General features: G+C 38.7%; 1 protein-coding gene across 8 annotated transcripts in view; it reads right to left on the bottom strand.

Moving 5' to 3' along the window:
* Nucleotides 1-21,648, bottom strand: part of CPNE4 (copine 4) — a 283,000-nt gene that overhangs the window by 11,949 nt on the left and 249,403 nt on the right. For all 8 annotated transcript variants that reach the window (XM_090142441.1, XM_090142447.1, XM_090142443.1 and 5 more), the window contains 2 exons: nt 11,764-11,818; nt 2,010-2,061 (listed from right to left, as the gene is read on the bottom strand). In XM_090142441.1, the coding sequence (XP_089998567.1) occupies nt 2,010-2,061; nt 11,764-11,818 (107 nt within the window). The remainder of the gene's footprint in view (nt 1-2,009; nt 2,062-11,763; nt 11,819-21,648) is intronic.

The raw sequence follows: 21,648 nt of genomic DNA, 5'->3' as shown, positions 1-21,648 counted from the left end.
TTCCAGTCTCTGCTTCATTGTTTAAAGCAAAATATTCGTAACTTTCCTGTGTTTTTAAGGCAAGTATGCTAAATATTACAAGGTAAAATAGTGTGGTGACTAAGCATTCTCTCTCTCTCTCTCACTCTTGGCCCAAAGAGTATCCTCTCTTCACACGATGGGTTGTTACTGCAGCCTGTGCCTCCTAATGCAGTGTGGGCATCTACAAAAGTCAGAGAAACACCACAGAACCATTGGCTGTAGGAAGTAATCAAGCATTCATTACAGGCAGATGATAAGCTGCAGCAGATGATTAAACAACATGTTTTTTGGTCTGTCTTGTTTTCTTGCTTTCATCCAGATGGACATTATTTTAAATGGTACACAGAAGAGCCTTTTATATCTTGTAGATGTGTGCACGAATGCTCTAAACTTCCCTCTCTGGCCTTCCTCCATGCTGCAACCAACTTGTAGCTTCTTAGCTCTACACCTTTTAGGTGATGGATTAACTTCTCAGCTGACTCTTATTCAAAGCACATATAACAAGTGAATACATAACAAACAGTAAGTTACATAAAGCTTGGGCAAAGATCATTGAGAGGCTTCTTCCTTTTTTTAATCTCCTCTCATTTTCACTGCTGCATTTTCTTTTCTACACATAGAGTGAATAGTAACCTCTTTAATTGAAGAAGGTTTGTCTGTCCAATCTCTGACTTGCTGTTAGCACTACACTGGTGTGACAGCCTTTTCAAATACTGTAACACCATTCAGTCAATGCACATAGCTATATAACAATGTCAGCATGATAAAAGTATTAGCCTTGGACTCAGAGGCAAAAAAGGAGGTGGATTGTGTATAAGAATGCCCAAATGCTTTTCAAGCACCTGACCTACAGAGGCTGGAGTAGGCCAAAAATTCAAGTATGCTAACAAAATAGAAATGCCTACCGACCCAAGAAGACAGGCCTTCCATTTAAGATACATGAAATCTGAAAATTTTTAATGATGTCTTTTTTTTTTTTTTTTGTTAAACTGCTAAACTGCTTGCCCTCTCTTCTTTTCCTCACTTTATTCCCTGGCATCTTAATCTTCATCCTGAACACATTCTGCAGACCATACCAGAAAGAAAGCCACAAATAAATCTGAGAAGGGTTGAAAGGAAGAGCTAAAAAATTTGAATGAGAAGTGTATTTTGAAACACCTGTTTCAGTGTTTCAAAGGTAGCAAAGAATAAGGGAGAATAAAAACTTGTGCAATTCAGACAGCAACGATCATCTGACCAAGACTTTCAAACATGTGCAAGTCTAATACTACTTGTTAGACTATTTAGAGATTTTTTTTTCCTGTTATCCTCACCTTTTACAGATTGTGAATATCATGGCAGGAGGTTCTACAGACAGCATCAGTCACCACAGACCTCATTTGAAAACATATGATGTACAGCAAAATCTGCTACACTAATCTATCCTCTGACTACTGAAGATTAGTGATTATTGCCAGAACACACCAATCACCTATGCTGTGTTAAAACAGCTGTTTGCTGCATTTGCTGTCATGAAACCATGCTTCCTTCTCTCACACTTATCCTCAGCTGCTGCTCTGACTCTGGTGCTGGGCTGACTTGCAGTAGCCTACTGTTGCTATAAGTCTTGCCAAACAACTGGCTGTAAACAGAGGGAGTTTGACTATAGGAGGTGCACAGCGTGCCTTGCTTTTCACATCTTGCTCCTCTAATGCTGCACAAACTATGTTGCTGTAGATCCAAAAGGAACACAGAAAACATGGCTTTAGTTTTCAGCAACGTGTAGCAATTCAGGGATGTGCAATCCTAAGCATCCAACACTGTGTACTTTCAATAGGACCTATCTTTTAGGACATTAATGTGTGGCATTTGCTAAGGCTCTTTGAATCTGTCAGGTTTCAGAACTGCTTTCTTTAAGAAACACTTTGAAAAGTATTCAGGGGATACAATAAAAAATAGACGCAGATTTTGTCACAGCAGAACTACAGCAGTCTGTCCTGATGTGCTACCTGCACATTCTGGGTTGTCTTCATTGAAATTGATTGCAAAATCATGGGAGACCTGCAGATAAATGGAAAGAAGAGAAAACTGTAGTTGGAAAAATTATTCAAAGAGAACTCACAATTAAACACTCTTTACATTCTTTCTGCATTAAACCAGAGATCTTTCAAACTTTTAGCGTTAAGTTTGAAAAACAGCCCCAGATTGAACTCCATGTGAAAACAAAGTACCACAGCTGGAATCAAACTTGAAAATAACAGTAAAAAGCAGGAAAAAAGAACACAAAGAAAAAACACCCAAGCACATGAGAATCACATCAGTAAGGCATCAGCACTGGGCTACCAATGCCAGCGACAGAAGAGGAACCCACTGCTGAGGTGGAATGTAAATGCAAGCTCTCATTAGTTCTGTGTACAGACTGCAGAAGAGCTAAAGAAGGGCACATGCTCTGCCCTGTTCTGAATCTTCCATGCACATGTAAACAATTTCTCATTTGAGGGACACAGGCTTACTGAGGAAATAATTTATTCTCCAAAGAGATCAAAGAAGTCCCTTGGAACCACTGTGAGATAATGTAAGAAATGTAAGAAATCTAAGTTGATTAAGAATTTAGAGTAATTGGAGGAGAAATCAGAAAAATAAGGAAAATGTTTTCCCTCAAATTTAGTAAATATCCCACTTTCTCACTCTTCAAATATGTCTGTAATGAAATACCACCGAGCTATTTTTTAACATAAATCACTGTGAATACAAAAACATTGCTGATTTTTTAAGAACACAGTATATTATTATCTTTAGTGGTTTGGGAAAATAATACAAGACTTCTGAATGCATAAATAATGGAAGACAATGTAAGTCTCAGTTTCCAGGCTTCCTGAATGTCTGTCAATTAGAGATCTGCAACCACAGCACAAATGTACTGGGACTGAAACTTTCCTCAGATGCTCTTTTCTGATTTTCTGGTTTGCTCTTGTCTGCTTTGCTCCCGATTCCTTTTTGCACCATTCCCTGATGTCTGAGGCTTGATTTCTCATGATCTCTTCAGCTCAGACTCCAAATTCTCCTTTAATTGTCTGGAATGAAGCCCAATTTCTGTTTTGAACAACATATAATAATACAACATATCCATATATATTTTGGTTTGCAAAAAATGCACATGGCTGAGATGTAAGCAGGCAATTTGCATAATTCTAATTTGAGCTCAGGTATACCATTCCAGAGTAAAGGAATTGCTCACCACAATGATGCTCACCATTACTTATTAAAAGGTTAAATAAAGTGGGACCTCTACTACAATGGGAGAAAATTCAAGGACTGAAGCAATAACTCACTGAAGAGCATTCAGCCAGCTCAGCCCTAGCCAGGAATTTATTATGTCTACACCAAGCATCAGCTGTCTCTTTCAAAGGGTTTTAAATCAGGCTTCTTGGCCATAGAAGATAATGCAAAGAGCCACTATGCCTACTCTTCACTAAGAAGGCACAGGAGAGCAGGGCTGTCAGATATGCTTCAGAGGTGCTCCAGAGCACTTCTGTCTGGCTTGCTCTTGTATGTCTCCCAGCACAACTTGCCCAGCTGGTATCTGCCAGTCTCATGACCAGCTGCAGGCCAAAGGTAATTGCAGCTGTCAAGAATGGCTGTGTGAGTTTTCACTCACAGATTATTTTTCTGTTGTTCAATTGCCTTTCTTTTTCCTTTAGGCTTTCTATATTTTATACTACCTGCATCTCAATAGCAAGTGATGCACATACATAAACTGCAGGCTTATCCTTCCAATGTTGTGCCTCTTCAGAGATTTTATTTCTTTATTCCTAATGCATTTCAAATTACAGGAAAAGGAACACCACAATTCTTTTCCAGAGCTATAAATACATTATTTAATTCACACTATGCAAGCATGGGCTAGACACTTCTGTTGTTACACATTTTCAGGATCACACTATACAAACAATTTATCTGGTTCATAGCTATGGCACCCAGACTATTATTTAAGAAGAACAGGAATTAGTCTAGAAAGTGTGCAAAATGTTCCGAGAAATAATACTGTCTGAGCAATGGCTGCTATTCTCCTACAGCAAGCGGACCTCATACACTGTCATCCTCATTCACCAAGACCCATGTTACAATTTACCCTAAAGGCCGGACAAGAAACACAATGAATAAAGAAGAATTTGGTTGTTTTCTATTCTTTCTTAAAAATAGATCAGAATGTAAACAAGATATAAGAATAACGTGAAGGAGAGAAGTTCATTGTGCAGCTCAGGGATGGTCCGCAAACAGGAAATCATTACTCAGTGCCAACCAATAACAGATCTTTTTAAAGCAGTTTCTCCAAATGTCCAGAACTCATTCTCCCCCTTTTTTAAATTCAGTTAAGCATGCAAGGGCTTTTGAGGATGAAAGGCAAACCATACTGATGTCAAAATGTCAGACGGCCCAAAGCCAGTATACTAAATGGCATCTTTCTGACACTGAATGACACAGCCCTTATGCACTCCCAGAACTGATATGCTAATGGAGAAAAGAAGGAAAAGAGTGAATATCAAAGATGCTGCAGACTGGGATATCCTTAGGGGAAACATAACAAGACATCTGGCTGTTCAGAAGCAAGCTTGTTTATATAATCTATTAATGTCATTTGTATGATGTTGACGTCAAGTTAAGAGCCAGGAAATTTTGGAATACCTCACATCATACAAACATAGAATTATTGCTTTATATCATTATATGGCACAGAGGAACTTGCAAAGAATTGCAGGCCCTGTTTGCAGTGAAATTCAGCCTCACAATAAGGAATGTCCCTGTAGAACTGAGATTGTGTCACACATCCTGGATTAAGTTTCAGATAATTAGCTGACCCTCTGCTCAGCCCTCCTGCTCTCTTAAAACCAATCCATAAAAGGAACGGAGAGAAACTCAGGAGTGCAGAGGTGATTAAGCCTGGCATTACCACGCAGCACAGAGCACCACTCAAAGCCTCCAACTAAGGAACCTACTTACATTTGGCTATGTATTAATCTGTTCTCTCTACAGGACTCCAGATAAATTATTTAGCAGACAGCTCATAGAGATGGGATTATTAAAACACAGCTTTCCAGGAACTTCCTGTACCAGGCATAATTTTTTTCCTCAGGTAATTCCTTCAAGGTTTTTAACAAGAGAAATATGTGAAGTAGCTCTAGGTATCTGTAAGTACACCATCAAGTCCATTACAACAACCGCACTTCCGTGGATACACCAACTACATAAGCAGTCTAAAATATTTTTGCTGATGCACATTATAGCACAATTTGTTTTTACCACTATAATGCTTCCAATGCCTATAAATATGCAAAGACAAGCACACAGAAAGGCAGCTGTCAACTAGCATGATGGTGTACATGAGAAGGTATCTTGCAAGAATCATAGACATACTTCCACACGTGTAAGAGAATTTTAGTAGAAGTCATCTAGATTTAACATAGTTAGAAACTTATTTCCTTATGAGATGTAATGAAATTCACTTTCATAAATAAATCTCAAAATACCCAAGAAAAACCCTACCTTGGAGTCTGCCAAATAATAAAACCATGAAAATCGTGAGGCAAACTGCCCTATACAAAGACATTTTAAGTTGTATCGAAATGCATTGTCCTATTTTTGCCTCCAGATTTTCTTAAGTCCACTTTTACTCTACCTGAACCTCCATATTTGATGCAAAGAGCTGCTTTGACTCAGAAAACAGATGTTTTTTGTTCATTTTACATATGTTCAATTCTTTTGAGAATTAGTAATCTTTCTTTTTTTTTTTTTTTTTCCTGGAAGTTGTTAAGCCCATTTAAATTTACCTCTTTGTCCCAGGGAGTTGAAATTTTTCCAGAAACCTCTATGGTGACGATACTGTGACTACATGACAAGCAAGCTGACAAATTCAGTCATGTTTAGGAAGTTTTCTTATTCATTCAAATAAAGACAGTAAAAAAAAAAAATCTACGAACAGATAGATATGCACAAAAGCATAAATGCTGAGAGGCACAATGTTGAACACTTACCTGTGATAAATTGAAAATGATTAAGCCACTGCCAGTCCTTAAATTAAATACTGGATGTCTGCATATTTTGCAAAAGCTTAAGACACTAATAAATTTAAAGAACTATTGCTGAGAAGCTATTATTTTCTGAATGTTCATTAATCAAATAGTTTGGTAGCTGGACAGCTTGTGTCTCTGGCTAAGACCACAGTGTAGACATTTCTGCTTGGCAATGCTTGCCCATTTATTTCCTTTTATACATGATTTTTCAGCATGTTGCTCAGCTTCCACACCTAAATCCAAGTCTTTTTCATTGGTGTGTTACACATCCTTTTACAATTTTTTTTTTTTTTTTTTAAAGTTTCGCACATATTTTTGCTCTTAGTCTCCAGGAAAACATGGAGCTCACAAAGAACACACAGCACTTTTCAAATACCTTACCTGTGCAGCAAACTGAACAAAGCAGGTTATGGTAACATAGGGGCTTTAGTATTTCTGTAACTGTGAGGTTCCTTCCTGTGGATCTTCCCAGTATAAACAATGAATGGAGCTTTCATTAAAAATGCAAAAATAAGCAGAAGTGTCTTAAAACAAACACTGAGTTGTTTCTTAATTATTCACCTAATATCCTTCAAAGAACACTTCATTATTGATAATACACCTGTCACGGGGCTGACACAGTTCTAATATATATACATTTCATTTTAACAGCAGGTTTTGTGCCTCTGTACAGTTTCTCAGCTCCTTTGAGTTCTGCCTGCTAGGAAGTCAGTACGTCATTCAGCTTGCTTTTCTCCTCTTCACTGTGACCTTTGCAGCACTGAGTCCATATTGTCAGCTACCTCTTTACATCAAGCTTCTCAGAAAAAAAGTGATGAGTTAAAGACAGTGCTGTGAAATAGCCTTCATGTTCTGCAATTCTGGACTGTTAGAACTCAGGTGTGGAATATCGCTCTTAGAGGTTTACTTAGATAAAGGAGTAGGCCAATGTAATTGTCAGGTCTTGGGGAAACAAGATCATGTTGCTGAATACAAGATGAAATACTTCTAGACTGATGAAGAATGTTTTATATGGCATGTCTTGCTTCCTTCACTACCACAGATTCCTTATATCACTAAGAAACTGCTGGTTTTTTTTTCTGCTAACAGCTGATGCTTTTCATTTGGAGCTGAAATGAGGGAAAATAAAATCATTGTAATGTAACAGTGTGCTCTTGAAAGAGAAATTCTGCAGAAAGTATTTAGAAAATATGTTTTTAAAGAGGTTCACCCTGAGGAGTTTCATGAGAAGCCAGCAAAGATGGATGCTGTCGCTGTTCTGAAGTGCTAATGTAAAGAGAGGTGTATTTTTCTATGGGAAACAATGCGCAGCATAGTAAACATTGCACTTACTGTAGCATATAAAAGGATGTGAGGAGCTAGAATCTCACTAAATGGACAGGTGGATGCTACCCTCCAGCATCCATCCCAAGCTAATGGAAGCAGCCCAAGAGAGTAAGAAACAGAGGCACTGGTTTGTGATGTCATATCAAAATGGACACCTGTTTCCCATACGATCTAGTGCACCCAAGAAATCTTGCCAAATAAATGTGGAGCTTACGCCCACCCTGAAAGTTGCGGCTTTCAGCTGGTCCTAAACAGCACAGTGGTTTATGCTGAATAGTGAGTTACAGTCCCCATTTCCCTACAGCTTGTAACTGAGCATGATGGCCTGAATCCACTACGTCCACCCACTTTGGTGACTGTTTTTATCAGGCTGCCTTCCTCTGGCCTCCCATTACTGTGTTATTGCCAGCATATATTGATCAGCTTTCATTTAGACTTCTATGGAAGCTGCTTTGTCTTACTTTTACTACTGTATGGAGGCTCTCACGGTTACTCAGAAACCCTTGGTAGTGGGAATCATTTCTTCCACAGACCTAGCAACTTGTCATCTACGGGAAGAAATAAAAGATAGCAGCTGTTGGTGTGCAGAGACCAACGTGCTACATGCAGGTTAGATTACTGAATTAGGACTGGAAGCTCAACTGTATTCTAAATTAAAATGAAAAGCAGATTTACCCACATGATGGAGACAAAATTTAGACTTTCTCATAATGATTCAATCTAGATTTGAAGATGTGATTTACCACAGTTCAGACACTGCTGTCCTTTAATATAAGATATGTATGACTTGAATTAATTTCGACCACAAGTACCAAAAGAACATTTGAGTAGTCTGAGATCCACACTACCGCCGTGGTGTCTTTAGTGTTACCGTATTTCTGCAGGAGAAGAAGATACCTCTCAGTAAAAAAGGTGTAAGCACTCTTGTTTCTTCTTTGTTACTTTCAATTATAACTATTTCTTCACTGTTTCCTATGTATCTTGGCTTTATTCCATGTAAAACACTAATATTGTCAGCTTTGAATTAAGTTTATGATACCAGTGTAGACTAAATTACTGAAGGATCTTCAGGATTATTGGTCTTGACTTATTAACACCTCATTTTGAGGTGGACTCCTCAGTCTCTTAGAAAGCAAATCTTTCAATTCAGAAGTGCGGCCAAAGCCAAGCAGGAACTCTAAAGGTCTAAAGGTTACTGCTTATGTAAGAATGCAGGTATTTGGATGGACTATTCAGCATGTTACAGGGAGGAACTGAACAGTAGCACAAGTGACTGCTAATTCCTAATCCAGTTCCAGTTGGATGTGCCCCTGATAGACACTCAGTTAATTACTTATCCCCATCTGTTGCACAGAAAGGCTAATCCCTCTGCAGTGTGGTTCTTCTCTTCAAAGTTTCATTACATTAGTAAGCTGATGCCTTAACACTTTTTTCTTTGTCATTTTCTGTGACAGTTTTCCACGGTGGAGACTTGTATAATCAATGAATATAAAGATGTTATAATTTTGAAATAAGCAAGAGAGTTTGGCAGAACAGACTATAACAACAAAAAGAGAATAGATAGAAAGCTTACCTGCATCCTGGACTCGCTGCAAAATTCCAGAGGAGAGATCTCCAGAAGAGATCCTTCCCCACTACTAGTCAGCTCTTAAATGGGTCTGGGAGAGGTGCAGCCAGGCTCCACCCCTTCCAGCAGCACAGGTGAATCGCCTTCACCTGTGCTCTGTGGCTGACTCATTGCTCACCTCAGGTGATCAATAAGAGGTTCAGGCCGTGACTCAGCAGTTCCCATACAAGATTAAAGATGTTATTCTGACCCTCAGTTGTATCTCCATATACTTTTGGACTTGTTTACTCACACATGAGTAATTCTAAAGCAAGTAGTTCCATCTTAAGTTCACCACTATGTTTTGCAAACTTCGCAAAATGTGAAGATCCTGATTTGTGGGAACGCAAGAAAGAACTGTTCAGAGCAGCAGCTGTGGTGCAAGATAAGCAGCATGAGAACCAAGAACACCTTAAGAAGAAGAACATCTTGCGGCTCTGATGGATAAGCGCCTGTGTGAACGGTTGAAGAGTGTTTTGTAGAGTGCTCTGTTAATATGTACAAATAGAATAGTGCTTAACAACAAAGTAGACTAACAGCTTTTAACCACACTGGTGTGCTGTTGTGTCTCCAGCGCATCCTGAGAGTCCAGAGACTTCCCACTGATTCATCCAATTTCCTGCTCTAAAAGGTCAGTAATACACAGACTTTGTCAGGACAGGTCATGTTATCATGCAAGACCCCTGTATGCAGATTTTGGCAACTAAGTTGCCCAAGTCTCTTTTTGTATCATCAGGAAATGTATGCCAACACCAGTTCTTCCCAAGCATCAGATCAGTTGGTGATGGTGATTGTAGGGATATTTTGTTACAAAGTACCCCTGAAATCACTTTCTAGCCAGACATATGTCTTTCATCTGGCACCTGAAACGCTTCACAATCAAGTGAACAGACAGTTGCTTGGGTCTAACAAAGTCATTATGTTGCCATTATGCTCATATGACCCAACATATCAATGTCACAATCTGATCATTTTGGTTAAGAAAGGAGCTGTGAATTTTACTCCGCAGCTATCTCCAGCAAACCAGTGAAAATACTTCAACTGGCACAGAAACATTGTTCTTCGAGCAGTCCTTGAGGCAAGTATGGCTTTCAGCAGCTGAAAGAATGGCAAGCTCTCCCTCATGCAATGATGGTTACCTCACAGATGGTGGAACATCCAGCCTCTGTCACACCACCAGGTTACTAGTACATGGCTTTATCAGGAATGGTCCAGAGTGGGCCCAAGAGGGCAATCTAGTTCTGACATATAGATCAGCTCTTTCACTGATCTGTATGATCACTGCCATACAAACGCAGGTAGAGATGTACGTATTTGTGACAAAGGGAAGGACATTTGATGAGCAGTCCTCGTGTTTTACGAACGCATCTAGTGGAAGAAGCTGCTAAGCACTCTTATTTTCCAAAACACTTCCCCAGCACAGGTGGTTATCACCTGCTACAGTTGAAACAGATAAGCAACAGATACAGATGTTCTCTGTGCATATACCACATTCAAATCTGTATCAAAGTTCTGGAAACTGTCTGCCATCTCTGATTTTTGGAAAGCATTAACACTGGTGTTCCTTTTCAGGAACATGGCACAGCAAAACACTTTGTCAGGCAGAGTCCACTTTTCCATAACAGCAATTTTTACTTTAGAAGCTAATGCTATTTAAACATATGTTGACTAATCTTAGACACTCGTTTGCACCTATCAAATCTGCTGCGCATCACTACTGGAATTTCATGCAGATATCAGATCTACAAGCCATGAGGACACGTACATTTTTTCTCCTTCTGCTGATTCACATTTTATATCACTAAATAACATATAACCCGTCTCTGCAGAGAATTATTCCCATTCAGCTAGTGTTCACTTCCCTGGTGCAGCCACAGCTGAAAGAAGCAACTCAGAGTATGAGACTTGGGAATACTGGATGAAGTCTGCATCATCATGAGTCCAATTCTGCTTTTTTTTTTGCAGATAGTATCCAAGTTGCGGAGTCCCCAACCAGTCTTTAGTTACTTACTTGTGCAGAACCACTATTCTGCCTATTCTGTCTCTACATGAGCAAGACAGGATTTGAACTTCTGCCTATTTCTCCCTAGGTCTTTTTTCTGTTGGATGATCCTTCTTTAATTCCACTTTTTTCACTCCAACACTACCAAGCTGCATATTTATGCTGCCCACAATTAGTTACACCATCCATCTTGATCACCCTCATTTTGTTTTGCTCTGCTTTGTTTAAACATACCGCTTCTTTTCAGCATGAATATGCTCTTCTATTTTTCTTCCTGGTATTGAAGATGTCCACCACTGAACAGAAATTTGGTACAGAGCAAAAATCTTCTAAAATCTGTTTTTTCAGGAAGACGTTCAGTCTCTACACCACAAAGCAAAGGCACTAGGCCACTCACTGAATTCCATCCTACAAAAATCGGTTCTGTCAAATCAAGGCTCACAAAGCTTCGAAATATGGTTGTTGAGTGCTGTTCAAACATTAAATCCTCTTTAGCAGGCTAATATCCATTAACAAAGTTTTGCTAATATCATTAACATACCTCTTTTATATATATAACCTTTTTATATAACATACCTCTTTTAAGTTTAATTTTGATTTCTGGTTTCAGTGAGGTATTACTTAATGAGAAAACCAGATGAGAGACAACACACAGTAGGAACTGCTTCCCCCAGCTCTCAACCTGCACTTCTCCCTTGTCTCCCTTATTTTATGCCCCATAAATGAAGGAAATGAGAAGATTTCTCTTATTCACCTACTTTGTACTCTGGGGGTATTCTTGCTCCAAATCCGAAGGCTGGGAACATTTTGTCACTGGAAAAGAATAAAGAAGAGTTCTCACAAAGAAATGTATTTTGCAACAGTAAACATTTACTCTCCCATAAGCATTCATCAAAAATGCAAAGCAGCACAAAAAAGGCTTTAGAACGGGATGGTAGGGTATCAGAGAAGGAGGGGTTTATGCTGACCAGATGGAGAAATGGTATTGGACATTTTTTAGGTGACCATCTAGTATTCTGGGAAGTTAAAAGCACCTGGAGAATAATGACGAATCGAGATATCTTGCACTTCTCCCACAAGTGCAACTGTAGGTCCATATTACCTCTTCTTTTGTACTATCTGGCTGCAGTGTGAGAGTGAGCTGTCTAACAGACTGTGAAAACAGACTGATTTCATACAAATGTGGATGTGCTCCCCCAGCTCAGAAAATGAGTTCAGTGAAGAGATGACTCTGTAATTAAAAGTGTTTGCAAATGTGAATTCTTACAGTTGTCTGTGTGCAAAACAGAGTTCCTAAAATATCTAAAAATTCAGCCCCAGAAACCTGCTGGGTCTGTAAGGCTTTCCATCTATATCATGTGCATCACTAGGACTCTCACTAAAACATGAAATTATTTTAATTTGGATATACTAACTGGTAACCTAGCAAATGCTGTGAAATGGAAAATTTGCTTTCAAACACTATGCTGAGGTTGTTCCACCCCAAACAAATCCGTAGAGACAAAAATCCTGATTCAGAGGACCTGGAAGCTTCAGGGCTGCTAATACCCTTTCAGAAATGCAGTAATGTCTCACACAGCCCACGTCCTGTCAAGTTTCCTCTTCCCAGATGGCGGTGTGGAAAACAACAAGCTGTAAGGAATGTCTCGTCCTTGAGTCAGCAAAGCACTCCATCACACACTTGAAGTTAACAATCCACCCAAACATATGCTTAACTCCGAATACATCCTGAAGCACCACTGAAATCATGGAAGTGTACTCCATTGCTCTGATGAATCAAATCTCTCCTACATTTATCTGATTCTACTTACAGGGTTACAGGGCTCTTGGAAAAGCTGGATTCCTATCACCATTCTTGGCACTTTCCACACATAATTTGCACCTTCCTAGGTTTTCAGGAAGAGGCAGCAGGTTCAACTGATTTTGTGCAGTTCAAGACATTGCCACACCAAGTATCACATGAGTAACACACTTCCCAGACATACCCACAACAGAGAACAACATCATTAAAACTGTCAAGCCATTTTGTCTGGTATAGCCTGCAAGGAGCACTGTGACATTTCTGATACAAGCGAAGGATAAATGTGAGAGTTTAAAAGGAAGGAGACACAACATTGTCCCTCTACCCCCACAATGAGTTATTAGTTGCTACCACCAGATAGAGAAATATTCAGCAGATCACTGAGAAATGGGAAAGAGTAATTATTGCCATCTGATGGCTTAGCTCTCACAATTGTTGTTCTGCTAAGAAATTTAGTTGCCACATAAATCCTGGGAGCGCAGTCTTGTGTACCATATGCTACACTGTGTGATAATGGATCTTGGAAAAGAGGACTAACATCATTTGCATGGTAATGAAACATTTTTTTCCAAGAGATGTCAGGAACAAAGAAGCTGCTGACATTTGATGCTAACCACCTGCTGATAGCTTTCTCTTTGATTAAGCGCTCCCGGAAGCAGGGAAGCCCTTATAAATAGACACAGATGAGAATTCAGGCTTGCACTTAGAGGATAAGAGATAGGAAGACATTGGAAAAGAGTCTGAGGGCAGAAAAAACATTGTTTTACATCAATGATTAAGCCATGGTTGGATTAGAGAAGCAAACCCTGTGGAGCTGCAATTTAATTGATTTTGGGTGAGAGCAAAATGAAGACTAAAAAGAGTTCTACTAGAATGTAAGTGTCCATGTTCAATACAGCAACCCAGAAAGCTATACTGGCAGCAATTACCCAGCTGGAAGATGCCTCAACTCATACATTTGTACTGCAATACCTCTTGAGTGTAAAAAAAATTGTAGGGACTCTTGTATCTGCAGCTCCATCTTTTCTGTTCTGCAGCAATGCAGGGAGAGTGCTGAGCAATACCTCTTGCACCTGGGTTCTCCTGGTTGCCATAATTTTTAAAAAGCTTAAGTACTTGACATGAAGATGAGAAAAGCAGAAGCACTGGATCTCAAGTCTTATACCTGGTTATGTAAGGGCTGTGACTAGTCATGCAAACATAGATGTACACAACTTCTGATGCATTTTCCTGTCAAAAAGACATCAAACACTGAGCAAATCTAAATTATAGCCTGAATGTAAAATCAGGGATAGAGTTCATGCTCACTGCTCATATTGGTAAATGTAAATGAATGCATACAGAAGGAATTGTCAGGGCCCAAAGACTAGAGTCTTCCAAACAGAAATATAACCAGCTGAAGTCTCTGAGTAACACCTGAACTATAACATAATGCACAGCATAGAATGACTTCTGATAATATCCTGCATTATCCTTTTGGAATAATGCTCAGCTTTAGTCACCTACCCTTCAAGCAATCTAGGTGAACCAGAGGAGACAAAGTGACGAATCAATACCTTAATAGGGGCACACAGGAGATCTCAGTGAGCTGTACTACACACACAGGAAAAAAGAATAACAAAGGAAATTGTAAGGTTCTGTAAATCAGAAAGTGATACAGATAATGGTATCTTCTTCTGCTTCACCAGGAAGGTAAGAACTCTCTTTAAGGAAAGGGAGATAAAATAATGAAAAAATCACGTCTTGTTAACCACAGATGCTCTCTGACCTACAGTAGCAAATCTAGAGTTCAGCTTTATTATGAGGATTTACTTTACCTGGTTACAAAAAGAACTTAGTGGAAATTCTTCCACTGGATGAAATTATTTTAAAATCAGGCATTAGAAAGTCTTTTGCAACTTCCTCCTAAGGTGCTGGCCCAGGTGCTGTTGCACATAAGAGTTGGATATTCATCAGTGTTACTGGGAATCTAATCTATTAATTGTACAGAGTAAATGTACAAGGAAAAAATGCCCTAAGTCTTTGTACATGCCATTTATTTACTCTGAAAAAATGAACTTTTAGCTAGCCACGATAGTAGTTTGTGACTCATCCAACTGGTGTTCATGGAAGCCCTTTGGTCTGTAGTTATACATATGCTTAGCTTTAAGCTCTTGAAGTTAACACAGTAAGCAGTATGCTCCGAAGAGACCATATAGCAGCCTTCCAGTATCTGATGGAGGCCCACAAAAAAGCTGGTGAGGGACTGTTCAGAAGGGCAGGTAGCAAAAGGATGAGGGGAGATGGCTTTAAACTGGAAGAGGGTAGATTCAGACTAGACATTAGGAAGAAATTCTTTACTGTGAGGATGGTGAGACACTGGAACAGGTTGCTCAGTGAGGCTGCGAAAGCCCCCTCCCTGCAAGCATTCAAGGCCAGGCTGGATGGGGCTGCGAGCAACCTGGTCTAGAGGTGGGTATACCTGCTTATAGTAAGGGGGTTGGAACCAGATTGTCTTAAAGGTCCCTTTCAACCCAAACCATTCTATGATTCTATGATTCTATGATATTACTTGAAGAGCTTCAGCATGAAAACCTGCTCACTAACACAGTTGCAGCAGTGGTACTAAAGATACGGTTTAAGAAAAAGAAAAAAAGAGGAAGAAAGAAACACAAGAGGAATAAAAAAGCAACACACACACACAAATCTTTTTGGTTTAAAGTGACCAAGAATCTTAAATTTACAGCTCTTTGAAATTCTTGCAATGAACAGACCTGATTAGGGGCCTGGATATATAGCTGTCACTTGTAATTTTGGTTTTGGATTAGATCAGAATTGCCAGGAAGATATTTTTAAAGTACTATGCAGGACAGAGCAAAATTAATTACTATGTCTTTCATTTTCTATTCCAATCTTAAAAGAAGAAACCATAAAACTGATCCGCCCTATATACTTGTGATATACTGTGATAAAATCAGACATTTGAAATTTCCAAAACAAAATGTATGCATATGATGCACACTTGATTGACAGAAGTGTGAATGTGAGGAAGGGGGGATGACAGGAGAATGAAAGGGGAAGAAATGAGAGAGGGGAGGAGGAAAAGGAAAAAAGGAAAAACAGAAGATGCCACAAACGAAATAGAGCCATCTCTAAACTCAGTTAAAATTGTAATCTTTCATGTTTAAGAAGTGAACTGAAAGAAAATGAGATGAATTGTTTCTTTTCCAAAGCATATGAATGAATCATGTTACTGAGTGTATTATTTAGTACTTAGGAGGTTTTGATGCCAGTAGACTCTGAATCACGACAGCTTGCAGGGATTAGCAGGAGTCCCAAAGAAAATACGGAAATCATTTGAAATATTTAAACATTTTCTGTTTCTGCTTTGCAAGCAGAGCTAGGTAAATAAAGGACATGAACTGCATGATTGGATAGGGCAAAAAAAACCACCTATTTGAGAAAAGGGGACAAGAGCCCATCCACTTCACCTGACCTGTACTACTGCAGGACAGCTGGGGCAGAGCCGGCTGTGGTCCAGCTCTCTCTGCTCTGCCGAAGCCAGAATGAGGGCACGGCTTCAGCTGCAGTGCAAACTGTAATCTGCAAGGGACTGCTACACTCTCACAATATATCCTCAGTGAGGCTGTGTCTGATTCTATTCAGCCACATCTCTGGTTCTGGCCAGGTTACTCTGTGACTATTCAGACCTGCGCTGTATGTAACAAGGCCTGGAATCCAGTCCACACTGCACAAGGATTTGTAAAGCAGTGGCAGGAATTAACTATTATCATACATCTTGTTAAGGAAAGAGAGCTGGGAGCACACAAATCAATAGCAAGTCAATAGCCACATTGTTTGGTCTGTCATAGAGATGCTACACAACCATGTGCAAAATCCTGATATTAAAATTCAATCGCTATCCTTAATTATGGCTTTTAGTCACCTTAGGGGAGCTGGAATCTGCTGAATCCAGAGAAACAGATACTGTCATGTAATTGGTTTTCAAGAATGTGAGAGAAGTGCCTGTCTTACCTGTGAGGGAAATAACTAATGAAGGGGGGAATATGAATTCCCTGAAGCTAACTAATGGAAGGCATCAACTCATGAAATAACTAACAAAGCTAAGACCAAGTAAAACAGATTTAAACATCCACTTGTTAACATTAAAAGAACAGCAAAAGAAGCCATATAGGGTAGAAATAGCAAGTGAACTTGGAAATTCCAATACTGGGGAAAGGAAATACCCAAAGAAAAAAACTAATTAGAGCTTGAGAGAGGAGTAGGTTAAGCTAAATGAAATGACAGTGAGATAGATCACTTGTTAAAAAAATAGCCTAATAAAACAGCAGATTTTAGCAGGAAGAAGAGACCAAAATGTCAAGCTTCTCTTCTAGATGACAAATAAATTGCAATGACCTGTTTTATATGACCCAGTTTAGTAAAAAGTATCTTGAAAAAGAAATGTTTGTGATTGTGAATAAACTAGGGAAGACGATGCTGCAAGAGGCTGCAGTGAGTTACATTTAACTTTCGAAATCAGGGCAGTTTCCAGAAAGTCCTTTGAATCTTAAGGGGTTACAAGCACGACCTGGTAGCTTCCAAAACCTTAAATATATAGCAAACTGTCTGCAGGAACATATATGGAGAGTGTACTATGACTGACAAGGATATTCTCACACAGACTGTAATTGTGGAAGTTGAAAACTTGACATGACTTGAAGGCAATACTGTAGCAAACAGGCTGAATCCCACAATATATCTTGAAGATCTGATCTTGGAGAGCCTCAAATGAAACAGCGTGGGGTCCCTCCATTCTTGAAACACAAGTGCACCTTTCAGGGTGTACTGCACCAAGCAACCACAAGAAAAAAAAGCCTTGCTAAGTATGCACATAATTTTGTCATTTTAAAATAAATTAGAGTGGAAATGGTTGGTCAGAGACTTTCTTCTGCAATAAAAAAAATTCTATCACAAAATATCTATAAGGGGTGTGCTGGGAAGAGGGGAATATGGGTCTGTGCTGGCATAGCATACAAGGAAGTGTTAGTAGAGAAATTTCTCATAAAATGCTCTTGAGATACAAATGAGCTTTCTAGGATAAGCAGATAAAATGTTACAGAGATTTCACTGTGATTTAATGTGGCCAAATGAGCAGTTGACATAATTTAACCAAAATCAAAACAACATAAAAACGAAGAACGCAAAACAACTTTCAGCAAAATGTTAAGTGAAATACACTGATGACAAAAGGTGTCCAGCTTCTGTAAAGGAGCAAACTTGCAGGAGACTGAGATCGTGCTGTTCATTTATGGACTGACTGGTTGTCAAATGGGGATAATTGGCAGCTCTGCTACTTGCTAACACAATGGAGTGGATGACAAGAATAATTACATCCTTAACAATACAGGGAGGAAATTCATGCTTCTGAAATTGAGGAAATGGCTGTGTTGACTGGAGATGTACCAGATGCTAAACTGTTGCCACATGTGGCATCAGCAAAAATGGCACAAATTGCTGTCTCTTTATTTATGCTTATTTATACTTATGAGCATTTATTTATACAAATAATTAGTCTCTGCATCTCTAGATGGGCTCCTATTTCAGATACAGCTTGCAGGTTTTGGTGCTCCAAGCCATTCTCTTCAGAAAGAGATGGTGAAAGAGAAATCACAGTGATGCTAGTCCACACAGTCCTTGCAAAGCGTCAACTACTGCATGGAATAAAGCTCTTCTTCAGAGGAGATTTCAAGCTGAAAAAAATAGCGAAGGCTGCAAAGAAGAGCCCCGCAAAAGGCTTTTGATATCGTTCTGATGAATCCATCAGCTGATAGCAGGCAGCAGGGTGAAGGAAAAGCATGGGAAGAAGAAATTCTGCTAAGAAACTAGGAAAGGACTGCTCAGGACTGATAAACAGACACATGCATTGAGTGCCTGGCAGCATGAAGATGACACAAAGATGAAAAATTGGTGAAGGAAAAAGCAGAGGTGTAAAAACTGACAGCAGTTGACAGATAAAGGGCAGCTGCAAATACATACATGTATACATACCTAAGTTTGCCTACATACAAATGAAACCATTGTGAAATCCCCTTCCCAACACAGCGGTGTTATATTACATCTCCTGTGCTAATTCTTGTAGTAAAAAGTGGTGACTGCAGAAACTATTCTTTGGCAGCAACTGGCAAATACAAGTCAGCAAATACTACAAACACTAAATATGCATGTGCTAGGTAATGGTGCCAGCCAAGGTCCCTCACAGTTAAATTCCTGGGTTTTCAATCCAGATTGGTGGTTATAGTATCAGCAAGCCCTTTTTCCCCATGCAGTTCTAGCCCTGGGTTATCCAAATATTTCAAAATACATTTTACATTTACACCTGACAGAATGCTTAATAATGAGCATAAACTACCAGTTTTTCTTATATGTTACTCTTTTTCTGTTTTGCCTTTGTTTTCTATGTAAATTCAGACCTACCAAAACACTAAATAAAAACATTCATGTCTTTTCCACCATGGTTTTTCAACTTGTTTAAATATGTTAATCAGCTTTTTTGCTTAACAGCCTCCGGAAAGGTTGTTTCTGTAATTGAAATGATAAAGAGATACGGTAAATAATTAACCATATTTTTATTTATTGATCTGCATGGTTAGATTAAATTTTATCAGCTATGACTCCACATGGGGATTTCATTAAATTTCAATGTCGCATATAATGCTAATTATTCTAGGCATCACTATTGTGCCTTATTTATAATAGACTACAATTATATTATCATCTCAATGAGAGCAGGTTGCTGCTTTTGTCCTTGCCTCTGTCCATGTTACATGAAGGTATTTAATTCAGATCCCTCCAGCCAAGCTAACTCTTCACTGACAAACCCAGAAACAGCTTTAGGACAAATGACCTGGCAACTAATTGTTGAGGACAAGGTTCTGATTAAAGAATAGACTGTAAGGTTTAAACTCCAGAAATTCTTCTTCCCACTTAAAGCCTCAATCAGGAACACAGCATTTAAATACATACTGACCTTTGAATTTGGGAACTCCCTTAGCATGTAGTGCATCATATATACCCATATACACTGCCCACACACCTGGCTACCCTAGGAGATGTGTTTCTTGGACAGATGGACCTTTCATCTGACTTAATTTGACTGCTTAGTTTTTTTTTTTTTTTTTCCATTTCTTCACTGAAAAGGAGGTGTTGGACCATGAACCCTTTTTCCTTTCATGTTTTTCTTTCTTAATCTTCAGGTGTGCTTTATTGTATGAAGGAAGGAAGCTTTTGAGCATGATTTTCAATCAGAATGAAGGCACTCAGCTCTGAAATACTGAATAAGAGAAAACAACCAGTAAGTTTTGAATGCCATCAGCTACTGCTGCAATTCACTGATTGCAGATTAATTCATCAATTGACAAAATCAGACTGACTTCAGAACTTTACTATCTTTCATGGAATGTGGCCCAGAATTTTAATTTTCACCTAAATATTCTATAGATATTCTACATATGAATTATTTCTGCACTCTGCAGGAAAAATGTGCTCTCTGCTCGTTAGTGGCCTTTGGGGTGTGTGTTTTACACAAGTATTTTGTTAATATATGATCTTAGTGTGGATGCCAGTTTTAAGGATCTGCTTGAGTATTTAGTGTTCATCTGCCTAAATGAAAATAGGTGCAATTTAATTTCCATGTGTTTCAAGGGCTTTTGGAAAAACAAACAAACAAAGAACAACAGAAGTAGCAATCAAACAAATAAAAAAAAAGGTACTGCAGTACCTTTAAGACTAAAGATTTAATTTTTTTAACTACGTTTAGAATACAAATAAAATGAGGACCAATTTTATGGCTTCATTTTACAAACGTTTGGAATCATAAGCTGAATGTATAGATCAGAATGGGAAATACCCAATGCAACAAATTCTTAAAGTTTTTGAAAAAATACATGTTAACTTTTGTCTTTTTCAATTGATTTGACCAGACAATAGCCAACTCTTATGTTGGCGAGTGATTTGTATTAAACCAGTACATGAATGAATGTTAGAAACATAAAACAGCATTTGAAAATTAATCACATAGATAATCTCAGTATAAAGGAAATACTGAGCAGTTTAGCATTTGGGTATGGGGTGAACAATTTACAGGAAAGTTCAAATTCAGTAAAACTCCTAGCTCCATCTTAGTGCCACCTCTATTTTACATAATACTTCAATGTTTGTTTGAGTCAGCCTGAGTTTGATGGGATTAGATAATAAACTCCAGTGTCTTGCTGAATCAGGATAGAGGTTTTAAAAGAAAGACAAATATTTAATGTTATATAATGAGATTCTTAATAAGCAGAAGAGAAAGGAAAGCTACTAACTGCAGAAATCAGATTTCAGACTGAAGACCAGATACACAAGTCCTGTCACAGGCTTCATGCATGGAACCATCATTTAAATCTGTAGTAATGTAACATCACTGAGGAAGTATTTCAGCCTTTAGCACCCCATGCATGTAACACCATTTATCCTCACAAACAAACTCTTTTCAGCCTCATTCCATTTTCCTTTGCCAGAGACTGCTATCACTGCAGAATGAACAATGAGCTATACTTATGGCTGGCTGGTTGTATTCCAGAACTGGCAAAACAAATCATCAAAACAAAGGGCCAGCCATCTTAATAAACTGTGTGCACTGTTGTTACCATGACTTATGTCTTTCATCTGCAGAAAAGGACTTACAAAAGAGCAAAAAAATACATGATTTTTTTTTCCTGCATGGTGAAGTATTAACTTATACACATCATAGAAGCATAGAATCATAGAATGGCCTTGGTTGAAAGGGACCACAAAGATCACCTAGTTTCCACCCCCCTGCTAT

Source organism: Phasianus colchicus, chromosome 6 (genome assembly GCF_987193195.1).
Source record: "Phasianus colchicus chromosome 6, bPhaCol1.hap1.1, whole genome shotgun sequence".
Taxonomy (NCBI): Eukaryota; Metazoa; Chordata; class Aves; order Galliformes; family Phasianidae; genus Phasianus; species Phasianus colchicus.
The sequence above is the reverse complement of the archived record's forward strand: the minus strand, read 5'-3'. Positions and strand labels throughout refer to the sequence as shown.